Source organism: Sinocyclocheilus anshuiensis, unplaced genomic scaffold, assembly GCF_001515605.1.
Source record: "Sinocyclocheilus anshuiensis isolate Anshui unplaced genomic scaffold, SAMN03320099.WGS_v1.1 scaffold308, whole genome shotgun sequence".
Taxonomy (NCBI): domain Eukaryota; kingdom Metazoa; phylum Chordata; class Actinopteri; order Cypriniformes; family Cyprinidae; genus Sinocyclocheilus; species Sinocyclocheilus anshuiensis.
Genome location: NW_015558619.1, coordinates 909,833 through 930,981, shown reverse-complemented (window position 1 = coordinate 930,981; position 21,149 = coordinate 909,833). Strand labels below are relative to the sequence as shown.

Here is a 21,149-nt window from a genome sequence, read left to right as displayed (position 1 = left end):
CACTGGCCATTTCTTTGGGTCGTTTGTAAAGTCACAGATACTGTACGGACAATACAGCTCAGTTTTTTTATGTATCTTGCTCTGTTAAACGGAAAAAGTGACTTTACGTAGGTCATACTGGATTAACACCATGCATTTCCTGTCAGCGGGAAAGCCGCGCCCCCAGCTATGACATGACCCCGACCAAGTCCATGGTTGACACCCTCTCATTAGCATGTTATGCAGAGGAAAAATAAATGCGGAACTACATTCAGAAATAAATGAGTGATCAAAGGAAAATAAATAGGATGAGTTTAGCATTTCCTTAAACATTTTCCATGTGTCCACTAATTTATTTTATTTATTTGCCTACTTTAATCACATGTTTAATTATTTCTATATGTATTTAAACAAGAATTTGTGTATTTATACAGACATTTATGTATTTATTTGCATATTTATTTATTTATTGTTTTTGCAGGTTTCGTCCTCCATACTTTTGTGCTTTAATAGTCACAGACACATATAGGGATTTCATTAAGTGCACAGCACAACTTTTGATTTATTTATCTAAGATTTACCAAACTCCGTGACATTTCGCGTTATATAGTAAATTCCACTTTTATGACTGGAAAACTCCATCTGCATTTTGCCCATTGCGGAAATCCTAAAATTATTTAGTGGCCTCTCCAGCTATGGGTTGTGCATTTGAGGGGAAAGTGCCGAATAGTGACGGGAAAAAACGTGAAATGAAGAAGAGTTTTATTCTCAGAGATCGGACAGTCTGGTGTCGGCGGACTCTGAACTGGCGCAGTGTGAGACGGAGGTCAACACTTTACTGAAGATCATTTCTGACCTCAACAGGAAGATGGACTCCCTACAAATACCACGGTAATCCCGGCTTCAAACAATTGCAAACTATATATATATATTGCTCTACACTAAGTGAAAAGGTGTGTGTTCTGACAGAAAAAGTCCAGTTGGGGTCAGTGGGTGCGTCCCGCAGCAGGGCTCGATGGTGGACGCTGGCACAGCATCAGTGGAGTCCAAGACCAAAGACGTCTGCAGGGACTCAGAAGGCATGTACAGTGCCTCATCGTCAATCACAGTAAATGCTGTGTCAGAACGGACAGCCTGCTATTTACTGCGCTATTGGTCCTGCCAGACTTTTGTTTCCAAATGCAAAACTACTTATTAAACGTTAAAATTATTTTCTCTGGGCACATTATAACGTTTCCGACACATGCTAGTAATTTTTGTCTAAATTAAGGCTCCTGAGAAATGTTGAGAATTTTTTAGTTGGGAGGAAAAATAACACTAAAAACCAAAAACTTAGGTAATCCACGAGTTTTCATAATGGTGTTCACATCTGCTCATAATGGTGTGCAAACAACTGAAAAGTTATTTTTATGATGATGATGATGATGATGGTAATAAAATATTGCTAATAATTTTTTTAACATAATAATTAATATTCAACTTAATTAGTGGTGTTTTTCCACATCTTCTTTTTTTTTATATGAATATGGATGAAGTCAGGAGGAAAAAATAATACTAAAAAACAAAACCATAGTGAGTAATTTATGAGTTTCTTTCATAATGGAGTGCAAACATTTAAAAAGAAAGAATAAATATGGATGTCGGAAGGAAAAATAACACTAAAAATTAAAAACATTGTTTTTCTCTTTATAATGGAGTGCATGCAAACATCTAAAAAGTTCTTTAGGAATAACTTATTTATTATTATTAAGTAACTTTAAATACAATTTTAAAATTTATTTGTATTTAATAATAATATTCATCATTTTAAAAAACATTCTACAGAATAAACTAAAGAATGATAATAATTGTATTTGATTAATAAAATAATAAATCAAAAATCAGGAATTTGGCTCAACTTAAAATAATTATAATTATTATAATAAAAATATTAATGTTTATTAATAAAAATGACTAATAAAATTAATAATATTAAAGTGAGTATTTTGTCACATTTTCCCTAACTACTTCAATATTTTGTAATGAATAATTGTATCTGAATAATTTGAATATTCCAAAAACAATTTGGAAATGTACCAAAAAAAAAAAAAAATCACTGTTTTTGCGCAGGGGGCAGCAGTGAGCTGTGGAACGAGCTGCAGAAGGTTCTCTCTGCTCTTGAGGCGTCTAGTGGTCAGGGGAGGAAAATGCTCAGGCTGCATACTCAGAACGCTGAGACAATGCAGGCAAAGCATCTCTCTGCAGCCCGGGAGAGCTGGGTTCAGGCCACACAGGTGCTCATGGAGCCCCCTCTGTAGGGTACTGCGTGTGCTGTATGCAATCTGAACTTCCTCCAGCTCTGACCTGTGTGATCTGCCCCAGGTGCTGGAGGAGATGGAGAGGGATTTGGGGATCTCGTACCCCTCTGCTCTGCCCCCTGATGAGAGACGTAAGTATCAGCGGGATGTTCTCTCACTCTACAAACACAACCAAGACCTCAACAACTCCTTGAAGAGCCGTCAGGAAGAGCTTATGGGTGCTGAAAGATCTCTGATGGATCTTGAGGACGAGAAAAAGTGGCTACAGGAAAAGGTTGATGGGGACATTCTTAATCAATCATTAATACAGAAAATGGTCATGTTTTCCTTCATAAAACTCAATTACTACTACAGATCTACTGGACATAAATTAATGGTGCCATAAACAGAAAAATATATGGAAATATGTTATAATAAAATTATATTAAAATCGGATTTAATTATTATTATTAATAATAACAATAATACTTTTACTGTTTTAATAAAATAGCGATCATGATTTTTATGAATGTGAATAATATTTATTATTAATTTTATTTTTAATAATAAAAGTTAAAATAAAAAATTAATTGGTGGTGTTTTGCCACATTTTGTTCTTTTTTTTTTATGGGTTTTTGTAAGAATGGATGTGGATGTTAAGAAGAAAAATAAGAAATGAGTTTTCTTCATAATGGAGTATAAATATCTAATTATAATATATTATGATGTTATATCCTAAATTATATTATAATAATATAAACATGTAATAATAATAATAATATTGATTATTATATATTAAAACAGCTTTTTCTACAGAATAAACTAAAGAATAATAATGATAATTTTATTATTTTAAGAATACCTGTAGAATTGCCATCTGGTATAGGACATAAATTAATGGTGCCATAAACAAGCATATAGTCAATTATAATATTAAAATATGATTTCATATTTCATAGTCCATATGCAACTGCAACATTAAATTATATTTAAATTGTATATCAGTGGCACACCTCAAAGTAATAATATCATTACTTATTAATATTAAATAATATAAAAATGAATTCATATACGATTATATACTTCATCATATCAAATAGTAGCTTTAAACATTATATGGGGCATCCTTTTTTTTTTTTAGCAATTATGAATAATGTGTATTAATATGAATTAACTGATAAGTCAAAAAAATCTGTAATGTTTATTATTACCCCTAAATTTTTTTCATTTAGTTTAATTTAATTTTTTTAAGCCAAAAAAGTCTTTCATGTTTATTAAGCTTTAAAAAAAATATTCAGTCATATAATCAGTCAATAACTTATACTTCTGAACTCATCTTTTGGCAGGTGGTGGACCTGAAGAGGAAATGGCTGTATGGAGTGAGTCGTTCTCCTCCTGTTAGTCCTTCATTGTCCTCCAGTCGAACTTCAAGCCCTTGCTTTTCCTCTCCTCCATATCCTGGATCCCCGCTGCTGTCCCGCAAACTACCCAGCTCCAGGCCGGACTCCCCTTCGTCTCCCGGCACCGTTGATTCGGTGCTGCAGACTGAGATCGAAAAGCTGCAGAGGTGAGATATTATTAGTTTTATTCCTCTATACTGACCTCGGATTATGGTCTACATCCAAAGACAACAACACCAAACCCCCCCCCTAAAATATTGAGCTATGGTTCTCATGCAGGGGACACAGGTTTGAGTCCGTCTAGATAAGGTGTTCTCATTGGCTATACAATTGCTAGGGCGTTCTGGATGGTTGTTACCTGGATGGCTTGAAGTCTTGGTAGCTTCAGAAGCTGTTAAAATGAACAGAATCTCTTCTCCAAATATCCCTGAAACTGATTCAAATTTATAATCTTATGAATAGACGACTGAGAGCAAGTCAATGTGCCTCAACTTCACCATTTCAGTGCATTTTTATCACTCAGACAAGTATGTTGTATGCAATTGTTTTGATTGAGCGAATTAAGCTTAATTTCTATTTTCAATATTATTAGTTCTTCAGACATCCTTCTTTAAGTGCAATAAGTATCAGCTGTATGGGAAGTGACAATGGTTACGACCATTGAAAATGGGTAAAATTCAACCGTTTGGTCACATTGGGATCCCTATATCTCCGGGATTGAACAATATAGGGCCTTAAAATGAAAATTTAAAAAGAAATATTTATTAAGAACCAGATCCTAAAAGCATATTAAGATATCTTTAATACTGGCACACAAACTTTGGGAAAATAATATTTATAGCACTCGGACAGGTGTGTTAAATGCAGTTGTTTGGTAGAGGGGAAACAAGATGCATTTCTAGTTTCAACATTATTTGTTTTTCCGACATTCCTCTTTAAAAGAAAAAAAAAAATCAACTGTATGCAAAGTGACCCACATTTGGTTTTTGACCACTATAAATCTGTACAATATAACACATTGAAATCCCTATATCTCTGGAAATGAACCATAAGGGCTCTAAAATGAAGATATTAGAAGAAGAATTGTTAAGAACTAAAATCTAAAAGGGCATTAAGATATCTTTATTACTTCTTGAGTTACAGGCATGCAAACTTCAGGTAAAGATGAAAAGTGATTTTTCCCATTTGTGAACGGTCATTATTATCATATAATGCAACAGAGATTGCCAAAGTCAACATATTTTACTAATAGACCCACCAGTCTTGGTGTATACTGTATAATATAATGTTGTTAAAGTCATTTTTACCATTTTTGGCTGTCAGTTTTACAAAATAGTGGATTACTCAGAAAATATACATCCATGAAATGTAATATTTTGGCTATCATCACTATTTATGTTCATTAAAAATGAACTAAATCAAAAATTTGAGCCAGGGAAGTTTGTAAAATTTGCTTAACTCTAATTATTGAATAATGTTTGAATGCTGGATCTCTTCTGACTGGTGTGTTTTCTCTGAGCAGGTGTCTGGAGCGTCTGAAAGCTAGGAATGAGCGTCTAAATGCCGCACTGGTCAGAAGGAAAGGTGAATCGGAGCAGCTGAGCATGAGTCTTAGCCGACAGGAGGCAGACAGCTCGGCTCTACACATGGCTCTGGCATACTGGTGTGTGCTGCTGTCTTCACCTCTGTATGAGCGTAAAATCACAGCTGATCCCGGATCAGCGCTTAGTCACTTGTATATATCACACTCGTTTCTAAAACTGATCCTGAAAGTGTTTTCTTGATTCTTTTTGACATCGTAAACCTTGACCTTTCGCCTTGAGGAGCGTGCATGTGTGAGTGGTATGCTGATAATGGCTCTTTGATTGACAGTGAGGAGTGTGAGGAGGCTTACAGTGACCTGCTGTCCCTGTGCGAAGCCAGTAAACAACAGAACGCAGGTGCTGCACACTCTTTGAATTACAGCTCATGTGGCACATAAACACATTAAAGTACAACCACACACATATAAATAAAGCATTTTCATCTTACAGAAACAATTAGCACACCCCAGCCTGAGAACTTGGACAAAGACGAGCCATCCTCCAGTCCACCAGAGGGCACTGCTGAGACCAAACCAAACAGGTTGTTGTTTTATATGCAATCTCTTTAGGTGCGGTAACATTTACTGTTGCTCATTTCAATGGACTATTTCTGCGTTCTTTCTTAATACGGCTCAGGTGTTTCTGATAACAGCGTTAAATGTACCTACAAACCGACAGTTACACAGGAGAACACAGATTACTTTGTTTTAGGGCTGTCAGTTGATTAAAACGATGAATCACATTCTCTGCATTAACATTAATTATTCTGAACCTGCTGTGAATTGTTCCTATAAATATACGTTCTTTTCCAAATGTGCGTTCTGAATAATAATGAAACAAATTTCCTTACTAACCTGCAGCAGTCTAGTGCTCATCTTCTCATTAAGACTGTTCACATGAATTTTTCATAAATGAATTTGACAGATAAGCAGGATTTGCTTGTGTGTGTTGCTCTTGTTTCAGGCTTTTAAAATAGATCGAATGAATGCAGTACCTGCCTTAAAGAAATGCAATGATGTTAAACATATTTAATTGTAAACAGTAATGCATTAACAGGGCTACTACTATGCATATTAATTAAGAATTTTTACATATCATGTGAATGACATACAATGAAATTATAATCAATGAAAATACGGAGTGATTAAAACATTTCATACAAATAAACAAAGATTTGTTCTGATATTATTCATCAGAATATCTCATCTCCTGTCCCTGAAAATGTCCAGATTTGTAAGTCTTTTTGCAGACATGCATTTTAAGTGTCGTTTAATCAACAAGGTGGCTACAGAACATTGAAAATATACGTAGCGAGCTATTAGTACTATTTGAAAATGGAAGGGCGTCACAAAACTCCATTGGAATCAGTGCAGTGAAGGATTTCACCAGAAGGACTTGCAGTGGTGAACAAATTGTTCGACGTAAATTTTGCATCAGGTTCAAGTTTGGTGAACACTGGCATACTAATTCGCAGCGCTGACCAATAGCAAGCCTACTGGTTCACCAGTGACCCCGGCAAGACATTTGTAATGTAGCAACAAACCAAAACACTGGTTTTGGTCTGAGAGTTTACCACATGTTATGATGTTAATATTATAAAATGATATATAACCACACACTCACTTGCAAAACGTTGGGTAAGTAATTAAAATAGTTTATTTGCAAGTGAGTGTGCGGTTACATATCCTCTCTACACAGATTTGATATCTTCTGATCTGCACCTCGGATGGTGTGAGTGTGCTTGATTATTTTAATATTATAAAATGATCCATAAAAAGAAGGCTGTTTGAAAAACAGTTATTTGGGCAGCAGCTATTTAGGGTTTGTTTGCTTGCTAGCCGACAGAATAGCTTTGGATGCTTATTTTGGCATCATTATTCCGTATTTCATTCATCGTAATTTTTCACATCCGTTCCTGCTTTCTTTCGCCTGTGAAATTTTGTCAAGCAGCAGTAAATGTGACGCAATTTTAGTCTCGGTCTCAAATAGCGCACTTGATGTATATTTAAGGTAACTTGTTTGTCGTGTTTGCATGAAGTCCACAAGACTGTAAGGTGTCCCATTTGACATTTTAGGTTTCAGAAAGTTGCTGTATTATGTCACCAAAGTACTCTGAGAAGGATCTAATGAGCTTAGGTGGCATTTGGGACAGGGCCTTAGTCAGACAGAGATACCCAGGGTTGCATCTCAGTTTGCTTGCTATCTGTCCCATGTAGCATGCAATAGTGCATTAAAATTATAGATTGTGTGCCAGTTTCATACTTCTGCTATGCACTAAGTACTTTGAGAGTGTATGAGTAAGTACATGCTCGTGAGTTGGAATAGTACTGTATGTAAGTATTGGGACACTAAATTATCATAAAATTTTACTTTGATATGACAGTGGCCTTTGTTACATTACTGTTTGCATGAGTAAGTGTTACCATCTAGCTATATTCATAGGCTTTTTTATCCTTAACTTTAACTTAATCCCTCTGTTTCTTTAGTGCATTACATGGATAAATATCTCATCTGCACACCTACTAGTTTCAATGGAAACCGGTATGCAGCTTGAATCTGAGGGCAATTATCTCAACAAAGTTTTTAGGTCCTAATTAGATTAATTACACTGGCTTAACATGCAATTACCTTCCTAAACCAGTTCAATCAATCCACTTATTTTGGTCTGATAATGAAACAGACGTCATCTTAGATCTGAAAAGCCTCTCTCATTCTTTCTCTCTCCCTTTTTCCGTAAACTGCAGCTTGTCGGAGAAGGAGTTTGAGGACAAGTCTGGTGTATTTCTGCAAAGGATCTCCAGGCTGAAACAGGACAGGGCCGCTGTGTGTATCCCGCAGCGGGGCGAAGCAGGAGAGGGCAAGATCAGTCCTGACACTGGCACGCTCGCAGGGGTCAGAGGTCGCACCAGTTCACTTTCCAAAAACACCAAAGAAGAGAAAGCGGCTCTGCTGTATGAGCTTGTGACAGTCAGGGTGAGCTATTATGAAAAGTTTACCCCTATTTTATATATTCAGAACCAGTTTTAACCCTTGCATGTCAGTTTAAAAAAGTTACACAGAGGTCCTTAGAGGACAAAATCTCCATACCAAAAAAATGGTCATAAATATTGTATATTAATATTTTTTTTTCTGTTTTCAGTGACATTTCTTTACCAACATCAGTCCTGATCATATAACTACCAAAAATGCATTCATTTTCAGGATTTTAACCCTTTAAATGTCAGTTTGTTGTTTACATAATGATTTTTATATCAGTAAGTCTTAAGTGATATATCAATAAATATGTTAATTGGTTTAGAGTATACTAAAGGTCTTTGCACACTGAGTCCGAAATTCTCGCACGTTAAAAAATAAATACGACCTAACGTTGTGTCAATCACGTTTACACACTGCCTCCGAAACTTCCGTCCGTAATAAAAAAAATTCAGACCAGGTTCGATTTTTTTGCATTTTCGTAGCAAGCATTTTGATTCAGTGTGCAAGGACCTTTAGTATGAAATAAATGTATTTTAAATATATTATGGCAAATAGTTTTTTTTCTAAGGTAGCAAAAACGTTAATTATGATGCATTATTAGGCTATTTTTGTGCAGTGTCAGATTAAAGAAAAAACATTCACACACACATTCACACACACACACACACACACTCCTTACAAACATGCAAAACACACTCTGATATCGATACCAATACACCCACACAATTATAATTACATAATTTCAATTCAGTTGCCTTTTTAGCAGAAGCAGTTAACAGCAAAAATGATGTCTTTACAACAGAACAAAGCCTATTAACAAAGAATGCATGAATGTATGCTTAAATATTAAATATTACAGTATTAATGGGTTTCAAAGGGGAAATTTTGTCCTTTAGGTACAAAAAATACACCCAGGATCATGTGTAAAAGAGATGTACGAAAGGAAATTAAATATTAAAATTCCAATAAAAATATAAATTTTTTACACAATTTATGCTGTTTGCGTTAACAGCCAAAATGAAAAACAAAAATGAAAAGACAAAAATGTCCCTAAGGACGCACAAACGATGCACTCATATATTTTATGAATGTGATGCAATGCAGTTTTATCATGATTACTTTACAGTTGAAATGTACAGTTTCTCATAACATGATTTAATTTTGCGCAGGAGGAGATGTCAGAGATGCGTGGGAATCTGCGGCTCCTGGAGAAAGAGAGGCGGTGTTTGGACCTGACGCTGATGGTCCAGAGTGCCCAGGATTCTGCTGGTGCTCTGATCCTGGACAGTCTGCGAGATGAGCTGGGGGAGAGGAGAGCCACTCAACAGGTGCTTCGAAATGCCTAGTGTGTCAAAAGTTGATACATTTTAAAAACGATCCGGTACCTGCTGATATGCGTCTGCTTTTAAGTGTTCCCTTGTGTGAAGCGCATCAATGGTTTCTATTTACAACAGGGTTGAGCACTGTAGCCAATCATAGACATGTTTGTTGAGCGCATGAACCCAATGACCAATCAGAGGTGTTTAAGTCAGAATCCACTGAGTTTGTTCAGCATGTGTGCTCATGAATTGTTTCACTATAACCAAGTATAAACACGATATAAGTAAGAGACTGATTGTGCATCATAAATGGGAGTTTTCACTCAGTCAATGAGTTCCTGCTGCGGCCGAACCGATTTGATTATAATGGGAGCGTTCTTTGCTCCCATTGGTTTGGAAATGTACTATTATGTTTGCATGATGGTCAACAGAAAGTTGTGAGTTACAATGTGTCGAAATACCAGATGATTTTTTTATTTTTTATTTTCGGAAACACTGAAAAGTGATACACCTTGTCTCGGTTGTAGAGAATTGCTGAAAATATGGCAAAACTAGAAGGTGGAGGGGGAATTCCTGGTCCTCGGAATCACTCTATCCTAAGAGAACTACAAGCAGCACTGCAAAGGTAGGAAAAGACACCAAAAGACATCAGACTCTCATGAAAAGGACTCATTACTTGTGGATGTTCTACTTCCGGTTGCAGGGAACAGTCACTGAGGAAGAGAGTGGCAGCTTTACGTGAGTCGCTGGACTCGGCGCTCACAGACAGCACTACTCAGAGAAGGATCAACAGAGAGGAGATTGCGCGTCTCTCCCGCTACTACATGTAATCCAAAACCCCATCACGAACACTATCATTAGCATAAGAAGTAGAGTACATACAGTCACATGATTGTCATAGTAACAGCTTGTATAGTCACATGATCAACAATTCCGACAAATATGTAACAGACGCTAGCTGGTAAGAGCTGTCAAGTCAAGTCACCTTTATACAAAAGAAGATTGTGTCAAATAAGCTTCACAGAGATAAATAGGAAATAGCAGAATCAATCATTGAAATACAGTTATGAAGACAGTTTAGATTCTGCTGTAAAGCAGCTCTAAACCATGTTGAAAAAACCAGCATATGCTAGTTTTGAAGCATGGTAGCTGGTTTGAGCTAGTTTAAGCTGGTCCGTAGTTGGTCACAAACTGGTTTAACCAGGATGTTATAAGTTATAAGCAGGGCATAATAGTATCATTGTCTAACTTAAGTCAGTTCAGTGTTGGTTCAGTTCAGATATTTTCATTGTGATCATGACTTCTGTTTCTCTCAATTTATTAAGCATAATCGTTTGTGATGTTTGCCTTCTGGTTATTTATCCTAAAAACTTTTTATTTTAATTTGGCATTTGCATTATCTTGCATTTGTAACAAGCCTCCGTAAGCTTGTGTGGTTGCCAGATTTCAAGAGTTTAAATCCCCCAAACAGAGCTTTTTTCATCAATCGATACACTTCCTGCCCAGTGGTATACTGAATCTTCTCAACCTGGCAACCACACACATGCACTCTCTCTGCATTATGGAAAAATTGCTGATGAGCTGAAAACACTGATCAATCATTTAGCAATCTCTATTGAGATTTTCTGCTCAAATTAAAGTGTAAAACAGCCAGTCTGTTTTCTTTTACACATTTGTTTGCTTCGACTAAATCTGTGAGCAAACTGTGCGAGTTGATGTTCTCTTGATTTGTGCTTATGTGATTATATTTTTGCGCATAATAATCATGATGAATCATTTAACGTTTATTGTGCAGCCTTAATTAAAGCTGTGCAGGTAAACCCCACTCACCTGGCCTCAAGAGGTGCACTAGCAGCTCACTCTAGTGGCTGCGGTCTTTAGAGTCCTTGTTAGTGAGCCTGATTACCATGTCAGTCGATGTTCATTTGAATCTTATTCGGAACAGTGCAAAAACACCAATTTATATTGGTGCCGTGACCCGGATGGGAGCGAGGTCTTTAGTATCCTTGTTAGTGCATCCAACTCCAGTTGACGCTGGTTTGTATCCTGCTCAGACTTGAATAAGACCAATGACAATAGTTACAAAAAGTTCGCTTTATTTGTGTACACTTATATGTCAACAACCCATAGAATAATCACAATCATTTTTTCCAACAGTAAAGTTTCAAGCAGCTACAGAAGTTCTCGAAAGAAGCACCAGGAGCAGCTGTGGCGACTGGAGAAGCAAATCGCAGTAATGGGCGAACGACATGCTAAAGAAGAGGCCGAGCTAAGTACTACACTAGAAGCTATGGAGTGGAGGAGAGAGGAGACAATACTCTAGACAGTGCAGTTCTTCTTAGTATCATTTTATTGACAAACATTTATGAAAGCTAATGATGAACATTGATTTTGAGTGAGAGGCTGGGTTTTTAGAAAAACTGAGTATATAGATCATTGACCTACAAAAATAAAATTGCAACTAAAATTGCAGCACCAGGATGCACCATTTGTCAATAAGGTAATTGCTTTGCTGGCTCCTGTTGGTGTAGATGCAGCATCACTCAAAAGTTTGGTTACCTACCTGATTGTAGGAATACTCTTCAAAGACATATTTTTCTCCCATGTGAAAAAGTTTAACTGAACATTTATTAGCCATTTTGACAGTTTGCTGGAATGTACATCATGTAAGTAGACAAGTAGCCAAGTGCAAAGACTGCAAGTTTAGCTATTGGGAAATACCAGCTATTCTAGGCCTTGATATTACTAATATGTCTCTATATCATCATGTCAGTGTACATCATTTTACAAATATTTGCTTGTAAGTATTATTCCTTTCTATTTGTACAGATATATGTATGTGAAAAATTGCATGCGAATTTTGTATATCATTTTAAAGTTATGTTTTTTTACATAATGAATAAAACAGTTACAGTTTTGATGTAGTTTAAAAACTACTGTGACCTGGTAGTTTGCTGTATGAAAGCAGGCAGCAACAACAACAACAGGTGCATGCGCATTAGAAAAACATTATATCAGTTTTGTCCATCTAACACAACTCGCTATCGCATTGACAGATATCGCTATACAAAGCTGAAATGGTTATTATAGTTAAAGTGCCCCTATTATGCCATTTTTAAGGTTCCTAATATTGTTTGTGAGTATTGTTTATATAGGTTTACATGCATGCAAGGTCAAAAACGCTTTAATTTTCTCAAAATATGTTTTAATATCATCTGATTCTCCAACGATTCTCAAACGATTTGTTCGAAGCAGTTCAAAGCTTTAGCCTCTCTAAACCCCTCCTTTCTGTGAGCCTACTGTGCTCTGATTGGTCATGGCCCATTCTGTTGTGATTGGTCTACTGTGTACAACATGTGTCAGAAACGATACGCCCATTGCCATAGTTCCATATTTTGAACGCTTGATAGAAAATATAAATATCTATTATTTATCATATTTACAGGATGTGATTCAGTGGAGTCAGCTGGTCCAAATAAACTGGGTACTGAGCCATCTTTCAAGGGCAAGCGTTTTGTGAACCCTGCATTGAACATTGAGAGAATTCAGAATTCCTAAAACTTGAACTAAAATTAACACAAAATCAGAAAATATAAAAATTAAATGTAATTGAAATATGAACAAACTATTATAGTAGCTCAACGATACCAAAATAACACTGCGTCGTAACTCTGACCTCCTTTTGTCCATTCCCTCTTCACGATCAAAGCAGCTGCATAATCATTTTCATTTAAAAGCATTTTTTCCTTGTGAGTCTCAGGAAAACCGAGATCACAGAAAATGGGTCAGTGTGTGCCAGAGGTGGTGTGTCTTTCCCAGCGCGGATCACTCTTCCTGTGAAGATTCGGCCTCACCGTCGCTCTCACAGTGGAAACGGGGGGGAAGGGAGGGACACACAATAGAGAGAGAGGTCAGAGGAGACTGACTCGCATGTTTGTCTTCTCTTTCACTGATCCACGTCTTTCAGTGTCGCCTGGGCCAGCTGACTGCAGCTGTGGCAAAGGTTGAGTGTCACACCCCCAGGGTTAAAGGATTTGCTCTCTGTTGCAGGAGCTGCTGAATAAAGGGGGTCACGGGGTCACGATAAACACAGACTCTGTCCTGAACATGCCTGCTTCGGGAAGATCTGAGTTTTAGTGATCGTTTGGATAAAGATAATGATTACGTCTCCTATATCCTCAACAAACTGCTGAAGTGATGTGAAAACGACATGCTGAATGATGAGATAATCATTCTTGTTTCTCCATAATCATTAAAAAAATTACATTTTTCACCTGGGAGACAAAAAAATGTGTGAACACACTGAAGGAAGGACCTGAGGTATACAGGTCAGTATCTTGGTATGGTACTAATATGTACCATTTAGGTGCTAAGATATACACTTTAGGTATTAATATGTACTTTTAAGGTACTAATATGCCCCCTTTATTGGTAAAAACAAAAAAGGTACAAAGGTGTACCTTTTTCAAAGGTACCACCCCAGTGATTGCTTTTGTACCTTTTTTCTGTGAATGTATGAGGAAGACTAATTTAGAAAAGTCATGTAAATAAATTAAATATATATATATATATTAGGGCTGTCAGTTTAATGTGTTAACTTCAATAATTATGAAAAAATAACGCGATTAAAATATTTTAACGCAGATAACGCACTGGCCCCGCCAGTTACAATTTGTAATGTCTACTTGATACTTTCTCATTTAACACAAAAATAGCTTTAAATAATCTTTTGTGGGTATTTTCAGTCAAATTTATTTTGCGATTAATTAGACTAATTAATTGACACATCAGGTAATTAATTTAATAAAAAATTTTAATCGACTGACAGCCCTAATATATATATATATATATATATATACATAAAATCACAAACGACTGGAAGTGCCATGTAAATTAAGAGGTCGAACCCTGAAAAATATAAAAACTCTGGAATCCTGAAATGTAATTCATTTTAATTAGAATTATTTTAGAATTTTATTTTTAATAAATTTTTTTCACTACAGAAACTAGGAATAGATTAAAATAATATATTAAAATAATTTAACGTGGGGCCTTGGAGTAAAAAAATTTAAAATAAAAATCACTGACCTCGAACAACTATCAACCATCTAAAATCAGAAGTCTAGTCAGGACCAGACCAAAACTAGATCCCTCAAGTCTTCATGCAAGAAAAATATTGATACATCATTTTTCCCCTACTCACTTAAGACTGTTACTGTTTCTAAATGCTCGCCAAGACAAGAATTGCGCACTTTTAATGCGCACTGTTTAGATGCAATGTTATTCATAACTAACTCACAGAACTAATCAACTAATTCCCTCATTCAAATACAACAATCTGTGAAATAGAAAGTGAAGGCAAACGTCACAGAAGAGTATGTCACGCAAACCCAGCAGCATCTGTGTGCTGTAAAGTGTTTTAAGAGCTTTGGGATGCTGCGATCCCTGGGAAAAAACTCACAAAAACAGGAGCTGTCAATCACAGCAGGGGGATGGGTTATTAGGCCCCGCCCCCGCCCCGAAAGCACACACGCACACACAGCAGGCTCTGACCTGCAGGGTTAAGGTCAGCTCATTTACCCCAAACATCATGTCACATTTAAATACGCTTCCCCCTGAACAGCGTGAGTGGATTGTAGCTGGCCGATGCTCTTTTTCTCACAGACGTCAATGCTCTCTTTTTCCTCTCGACTCGTACTCTGTTTCTGTTTTCCTCTCGTTTCCTCCGGCCCTCCCTTTCTTCGCTTTTAACCTCTCACACTCCGCACTTAGCGGTATAACATGCTGCTATTCAGATAAAAAAGACGTTTGACCCTGATCAAATGACTGAATGTGGTTTTTCTGTTCTCTCTTTCATTTCGCTTGTCCAACAGACTATTAAAGGGTGGAAAAATGAGTGGAAACATGCACTCACTCTCATGTCGTTCCAAACCCCGCATGACTGTCGTTCTATAATGGAGCTCAAATGGAGACATTTAGCAAAAAAAGTCCAAACCGATCATTTCAGTACACAAAAAGTCTATTGGCTCATTCTAGGAAACCTTTCATGTCCATTGATGATAATCATATTGTTTATAACAATCTTCTTAAGAAATATCATATTAAGAGAAAACGTAGCCTACCCCTGCTTTTTCCCAGTTTGCTTGAAATTTGCTTTATGTCCCTTAAATTGGTTTTTGCAATGTCTGCTTTTTGAATTGATAAGTCTTTTGAGTTCAAAATAATGAATAAAAAATATTAGTCAACATTATCTAAATTATTCAATTAAATTATTATGTACATTAAATGTATTTCTACAATCTAAATGCCTTAGAAAAATAGACACATTTTTAATTTAATTTTCTTTCACGAGAAAATATTTTATTTAGCTCATGTCAACTATGCTACTAATTAGACACTTCTAAAAATGTAAAATTGGTTTCATAAAAAACAACAACAACAACTATTTTGGATGCGATTAATCGCGATTAATTGTTTGACAACACTAGTTTTTACACTTTCTTCCTAATGTGAAATGTACCCTAAATTACACAACGACTCTCTTATATTGAGCTTGCTTTTTGGATCTTGACAGTGAATTAACCCTTCAAATAACATATTGCTAGACTGAAAACACACGCAGCCTCAACTGACCCCGAATCACTGCGGCCCACACAAACACTGACCTCACGTAAAAGCCTAACTCTTTTTTCCAGTACGAGACGGATTAAGAGAGGAAGAATCTTAGAGGTGAAAGCAGGCAGCAGGGCTTTCAGTGAAGGGAGCAGGTTTGTAATCCCTTTAAGATGTCTTTATTGAGCGTATTAGAGCCCATACTATCACTCCAGTTGACCCCTTTTCTTTCCCTCGTTTGCTCTTCATCTCCTGTTTTCTCTGTCTAGGCTGCAGAATGGTAGTTTTGTACTTGTAGTGTGAGGTATTATTCACTTGTGCTAATCTGACAGCTGCATTTTCAATATTGCAACAGAAAATAAGGGAATCGTTTTCTATTTATATACATTTATTCCATCCAGGTGACAAATTTAACAAATACAGTTTGTTCAAACAAAAGTGTTGCAGTAGTTGTTATGAAGTGTAAACTATATCGTAAAAAATAAAAGGGAAATGTACCAGTAATCTTCTGCCAGTTTATCTATTAATTTTACTTACATTTCCATTTAAAAACAACACCTGTAACAAATCAATAAGGAAAATTCCTTTATATTAATACAGCACATTGTGCCTTATTTTTATGTATTTTTAATTAATTAATTAATTTATTTATTTTTACAGTATAGTAGTACAAAACTGCAGGAAAGTAGAGGAAAAAGGGACAATTTTTAAATAAGTTTGATTTTATTTTAATAATAAAATATTTTTTTAAATGTGGTTTTATTTTAAAATATTAATTGTATATGCTTTTATTAGCAAGTTATTAGCTAAACTATTCCACCTTTGTTTAGAGGAACCAGGGTTATTATAGTTAACTAAAACTGAAACTAAAATTAACACACACACACACACACACACACACACACAAACACACACATTACGGTAACTGTCCTCTTAATTTTTTCTATATTTGATCTCCAATGACCCATTGTCAAGGTATTTATTAATTGCTCGTTGGGTACATTGTTACGGTTTGCAATAATTTTATGATTTTATTTCAAATTAATATTAAAATGTGAAGAATATAGCATTTATAACATATAACAAGTAACATATAACATTTATAACATCAAGAATATAAATTTGATTGGCCAAAAAAGGCCTACCTTTGAAATTATGAGTCAAAATGGTGAATATCAAAATGGTGTGATTAAACTTGGCAACTAGCAAATATGTTACACTGAAAGCAATAGCTGTTTTATTGAGAAAACATTTTGTTTCTACTAGTGCTGTCAAACGATTAATCGCGATTAATCGCATGGTTTTATTTTAAAATATTAATTGTATATGCTTTTATTAGCAAGTTATTAGCTAAACTATTCCACCTTTGTTTAGAGGAACCAGGGTTATTATAGTTAACTAAAACTGAAACTAAAATTAAAACCATAAAAAAAAAAATGTTGCTTGAAATAAAAAATATATTTTTAGGTGAAATAAAATATAAAAACCTTTTTTTTTTCATCTAGTTGCCACAGCACAGTTTCTCATTTTAATTGAGTTTAATGTGATATACTAAAATAAAATAACTAAAACTGAAATAAAAATGAATAAAACTAAACAAAAATATGTAGACATAAAAATGAAGACATAATAAAAATGACACAACAAAATGACCAAAACTTTAAAAACGTATAATGGAAAATATAAATATAAAAACTATAATAGTATCTCAAAGCCACTAAAATAACACTGAGAGAAGAACACGTGACTAAATGTTTAGTTGGGTGCGAGACATCTTTAAAAACCTGGAAATCAATACTGAGGTCAGCTCATTTGAATAACAATTGCTCAAGTGTGACTTTCCCACCAAATGAAGGCAGTTTGCTGTGTTTTTCTCAGGGTGGAGGATGTTGATTCGTGGCCCAGCAGATGTTCGCTGTGGCGTGCTGGTCAGTGTCTGACGCTCCGTCTCTCTGTTAAGGTCAAAGGTCCCACGACGTCGAGAGACAGACCTCTCGCACGGGTCAGAAAGCAATAGAGGCTAGAGAGTTCAGTGCATGCTGCTCGGGCAAATGCTTTTGCACCTATGAAATGGTTAAAGTTTAAACCCACTTTCAACAATCCTCAACACCTGAACAAGAGCTCAGGCCGTCTGGGCTACTAATGTCGTAAGGCCACAGCACTGGTGAAACTAAGCCTTTTCCTGAAAAATCAGATCAGAATAAAACCTTTGTAATCTCATATACTATAATACGGATGATAAAAGCAAAGAACTGAGGGCAGAATAGAATTTAAAGATTGAGTTTAAAATAAAAGGGCTGGAATTGCGACTGCATGGTCCAGTGTCTGCACTAGATAAATCGTCTATGATAATTTGAGATTGACTTTTATTTGTAGGAAAGAGAGAGTGTAGAGATACTAAGTGATCAGAATCCAGGAAGAGCTGCATTCCGGATCAAAGACCAACAGTTCAACCCCAGAAACCTGGAAACACACACAGAGAGTGAAAACAAACAGAGAGCACAGGACAAACGGCTCCAAATCTCTGCTATCTGGACTTGGTAGGATGCAAATCAGTAAAGCAGTGTTATTTTTATAAAACATATGGTTGAAAAGAATAAACATGACTTGAAAAAGACAAAAATATACAAAGAATCACTGTAAACCCTAATGCTCAAGAATTCATTGGTTTGAGTATATTTAGGGAAAACCTAAATTAAAAAAAATATGATTCATTGTAATAAAAAAGCTATCAAACATAAGTGTTGCAATACTTGTTATTAAGAGTAAATTAAAGTTACAGAAAGGAAACAAGTATTTTAATTTGTAACAAATCAGTAGAGCAGTGACTTTCCATGCTCAAAATAATTAATTGGTTTGAGTCAGGCAAACTTGAATTTAACAAATTATTTCAAATGAACTTTTATGAGTATTTAGAACTTTCTTTGTCCTTTGAGTTCATGAAACTGACTTAAGTAAACTTCTTAAGTAATTTTAATTGTCTTATTTTTTTTTAATTTAATTAACTTGTTTTTTTTTTCATTTAAACTAAATTTAACTTATTTTCCAGCTTGCTTTGCCATGGCACTCAAAAGGGAGAGTAAATGCTAAAATCAATTATATATTATATAATGTTTTGTGTGTGTGTGTGTGTGCAAGATTAATGTTGTTTCACGTTATTGGAGCAATTGACATGTATGTGTGCAAAATGAAAATCTAAGAATAAAAATCTTAAATTTTCTTATATAATGATTACCTACATTTTTTGAGTTTTGCCAACTTATTTTGGTTTACAGATTTGTGTAAAGGAATGTATCTTATGGAAGCCTTTAAGAGTGTCCAAGGTAAAGAAAAGGAATTTAAAAAGTGCAGTTTATAATGCATGTGTCAAGTTCTTCGAAATGTATTAATGCATCTTAATGACACCACTTTTAACAAACTTTGATAACAAAAACTCATGTATCAAGTTAATTTTCTTTACACTTTTGAATGTGAGGGTAATCATTATGTCCAAGAAGTTATGTTAAACATATTTAAATTATAAAAATTTGTGGGGTTGTACCATCTGACATTTTACCACCTGAACCGGTTTGCTGGTTTCAGATGAGTTTCAGTCCACAGACTGTCCTAAACCAACTAGCTTTGCCTGCATTAAGACGTCTTTTTCAGCAGAGTAAACGCCAAAGCAATCATGAGAAGACAAAAAGATTTCCACAGAAAGTGATCTAAAAAAGCCCTAAATCAGATTAACAAAGCAGCACAAAGCTCTTCAATACAGCACATTTACACCAGCTCAGCACAAAACGATCCGCATAAAACAATGACTTCTTTCAGAATATTACGAGATGATTGGTGAAACAGGATGAAATGCTAGTGTTTTTTTGAAGCTCGTGTTTGGTGAGGAACTTTCTACAGTTCTACAGTCTTTGATTTTAATCACGCTGACACATCTTCTAAGGTTTAGATCTTCACTAAGGAGGTCTTCTCCGTCCTCAGAGGCATGCTGAGTGTACCTATGGTCATCCCTGGAGGGGTTAACCGTGTGTGTGGTAACACATTCCTGGTTGTTTGTTTAGAGTGGCTACAGCCCACTCACTGCTCTTTGACTCTATTACCCTTATAAGGCAGGCGGCGCCATGGCAACCAGAGGGCTTGAATAGCAGTGTCAAATCCCTGAACACACAGACACACGCTTGCTCGCCCTCCACTACTCAGAGAGAGAGAGAGACAGAGAGGGACAGAGAACAGAGCGAGGCTTGTTGGCCAGTCACCACAGATGCTCGGGTCAGCTGTCTCTCCTGACCGTTGGATCTCATGATTTACTGATGAATGGAGAAAAGCAGGGCACGGGAAGCAGCAGACGGCTAGAGCTTAAGGTCGGTTCCTGGGAATGCTGAGGCCCCGGAGACCATACGGCTGGACCAACCGGCACTGACGAAACAAGGTACAGAAGGACTCTCTCTCTGTGTACTGAGACTCAACCAAAAGGTGCTTGCTTCTCTGCTAAGTTGCAGGATTGTGTTGTTTAACCAAGTGAAAGAGCAAGGAACTTTCTTGAACTTTGCTTCTTGAGGAGCAGGCAGGGTGGGGGCTGAGCTCTGTTTATCATTAGCCAGCTCGCTGTCTGCATGTTTGGCATTGTGGTTTTCTGCTGTTTGAAAGCAGCTCTTTATTAGCAGTTTAACCCTAGTGTGACAATTATAAAAAAGTTATACAGGACAAAAATGTTAGTGTCAAAAATAGTCATAAAAATATTATATTTATAGCATATTTCCACTTTTTACTGAATTTCTTTTATTAACATCAGTCCTGAGCATGCATGCATGCATATATATATATATATATATATATATATATATTAACCCTTTAAATGTCAGTTTGTTTAATGCCATTGTTACGTTTTATGAAAAACAAAAAAAATATTTTCCACACACTAAATGCTTTTTTGTTTTAAAAATGCAGTCTTGGATATGTCAGTGATTAGAAACAATATTAGCTGTTTCATTTTAACTTTTTTTTGTGCAA

General features: G+C 35.8%; 2 protein-coding genes across 4 annotated transcripts in view; both read left to right on the top strand.

The window, feature by feature from the left end:
• ushbp1 (Usher syndrome 1C binding protein 1) overlaps positions 1-12,452 on the top strand; it is a 13,761-nt gene extending 1,309 nt beyond the window's left edge. The window contains exons 2-14 of one of the 2 annotated variants that reach the window (XM_016476496.1): positions 752-870; positions 949-1,058; positions 2,089-2,252; positions 2,341-2,550; positions 3,602-3,822; positions 5,178-5,318; positions 5,528-5,595; positions 5,689-5,782; positions 7,983-8,211; positions 9,384-9,542; positions 10,061-10,158; positions 10,237-10,359; positions 11,691-12,452. In XM_016476496.1, the coding sequence (XP_016331982.1) occupies positions 752-870; positions 949-1,058; positions 2,089-2,252; positions 2,341-2,550; positions 3,602-3,822; positions 5,178-5,318; positions 5,528-5,595; positions 5,689-5,782; positions 7,983-8,211; positions 9,384-9,542; positions 10,061-10,158; positions 10,237-10,359; positions 11,691-11,856 (1,902 nt within the window). In that variant the 3' untranslated portion in view covers positions 11,857-12,452. The remainder of the gene's footprint in view (positions 1-751; positions 871-948; positions 1,059-2,088; positions 2,253-2,340; positions 2,551-3,601; positions 3,823-5,177; positions 5,319-5,527; positions 5,596-5,688; positions 5,783-7,982; positions 8,212-9,383; positions 9,543-10,060; positions 10,159-10,236; positions 10,360-11,690) is intronic. The other variant, XM_016476497.1, reaches the window with a different exon arrangement.
• A 7,879-nt stretch (positions 12,453-20,331) lies between these two features.
• The window catches only part of nr2f6b (nuclear receptor subfamily 2, group F, member 6b), a 17,057-nt gene continuing 16,239 nt past the window's right edge, over positions 20,332-21,149 (top strand). For both annotated transcript variants that reach the window (XM_016476402.1, XM_016476401.1), the window contains exon 1: positions 20,332-20,568. The gene's annotated coding sequence lies outside the window, so the exon portion shown is untranslated. The remainder of the gene's footprint in view (positions 20,569-21,149) is intronic.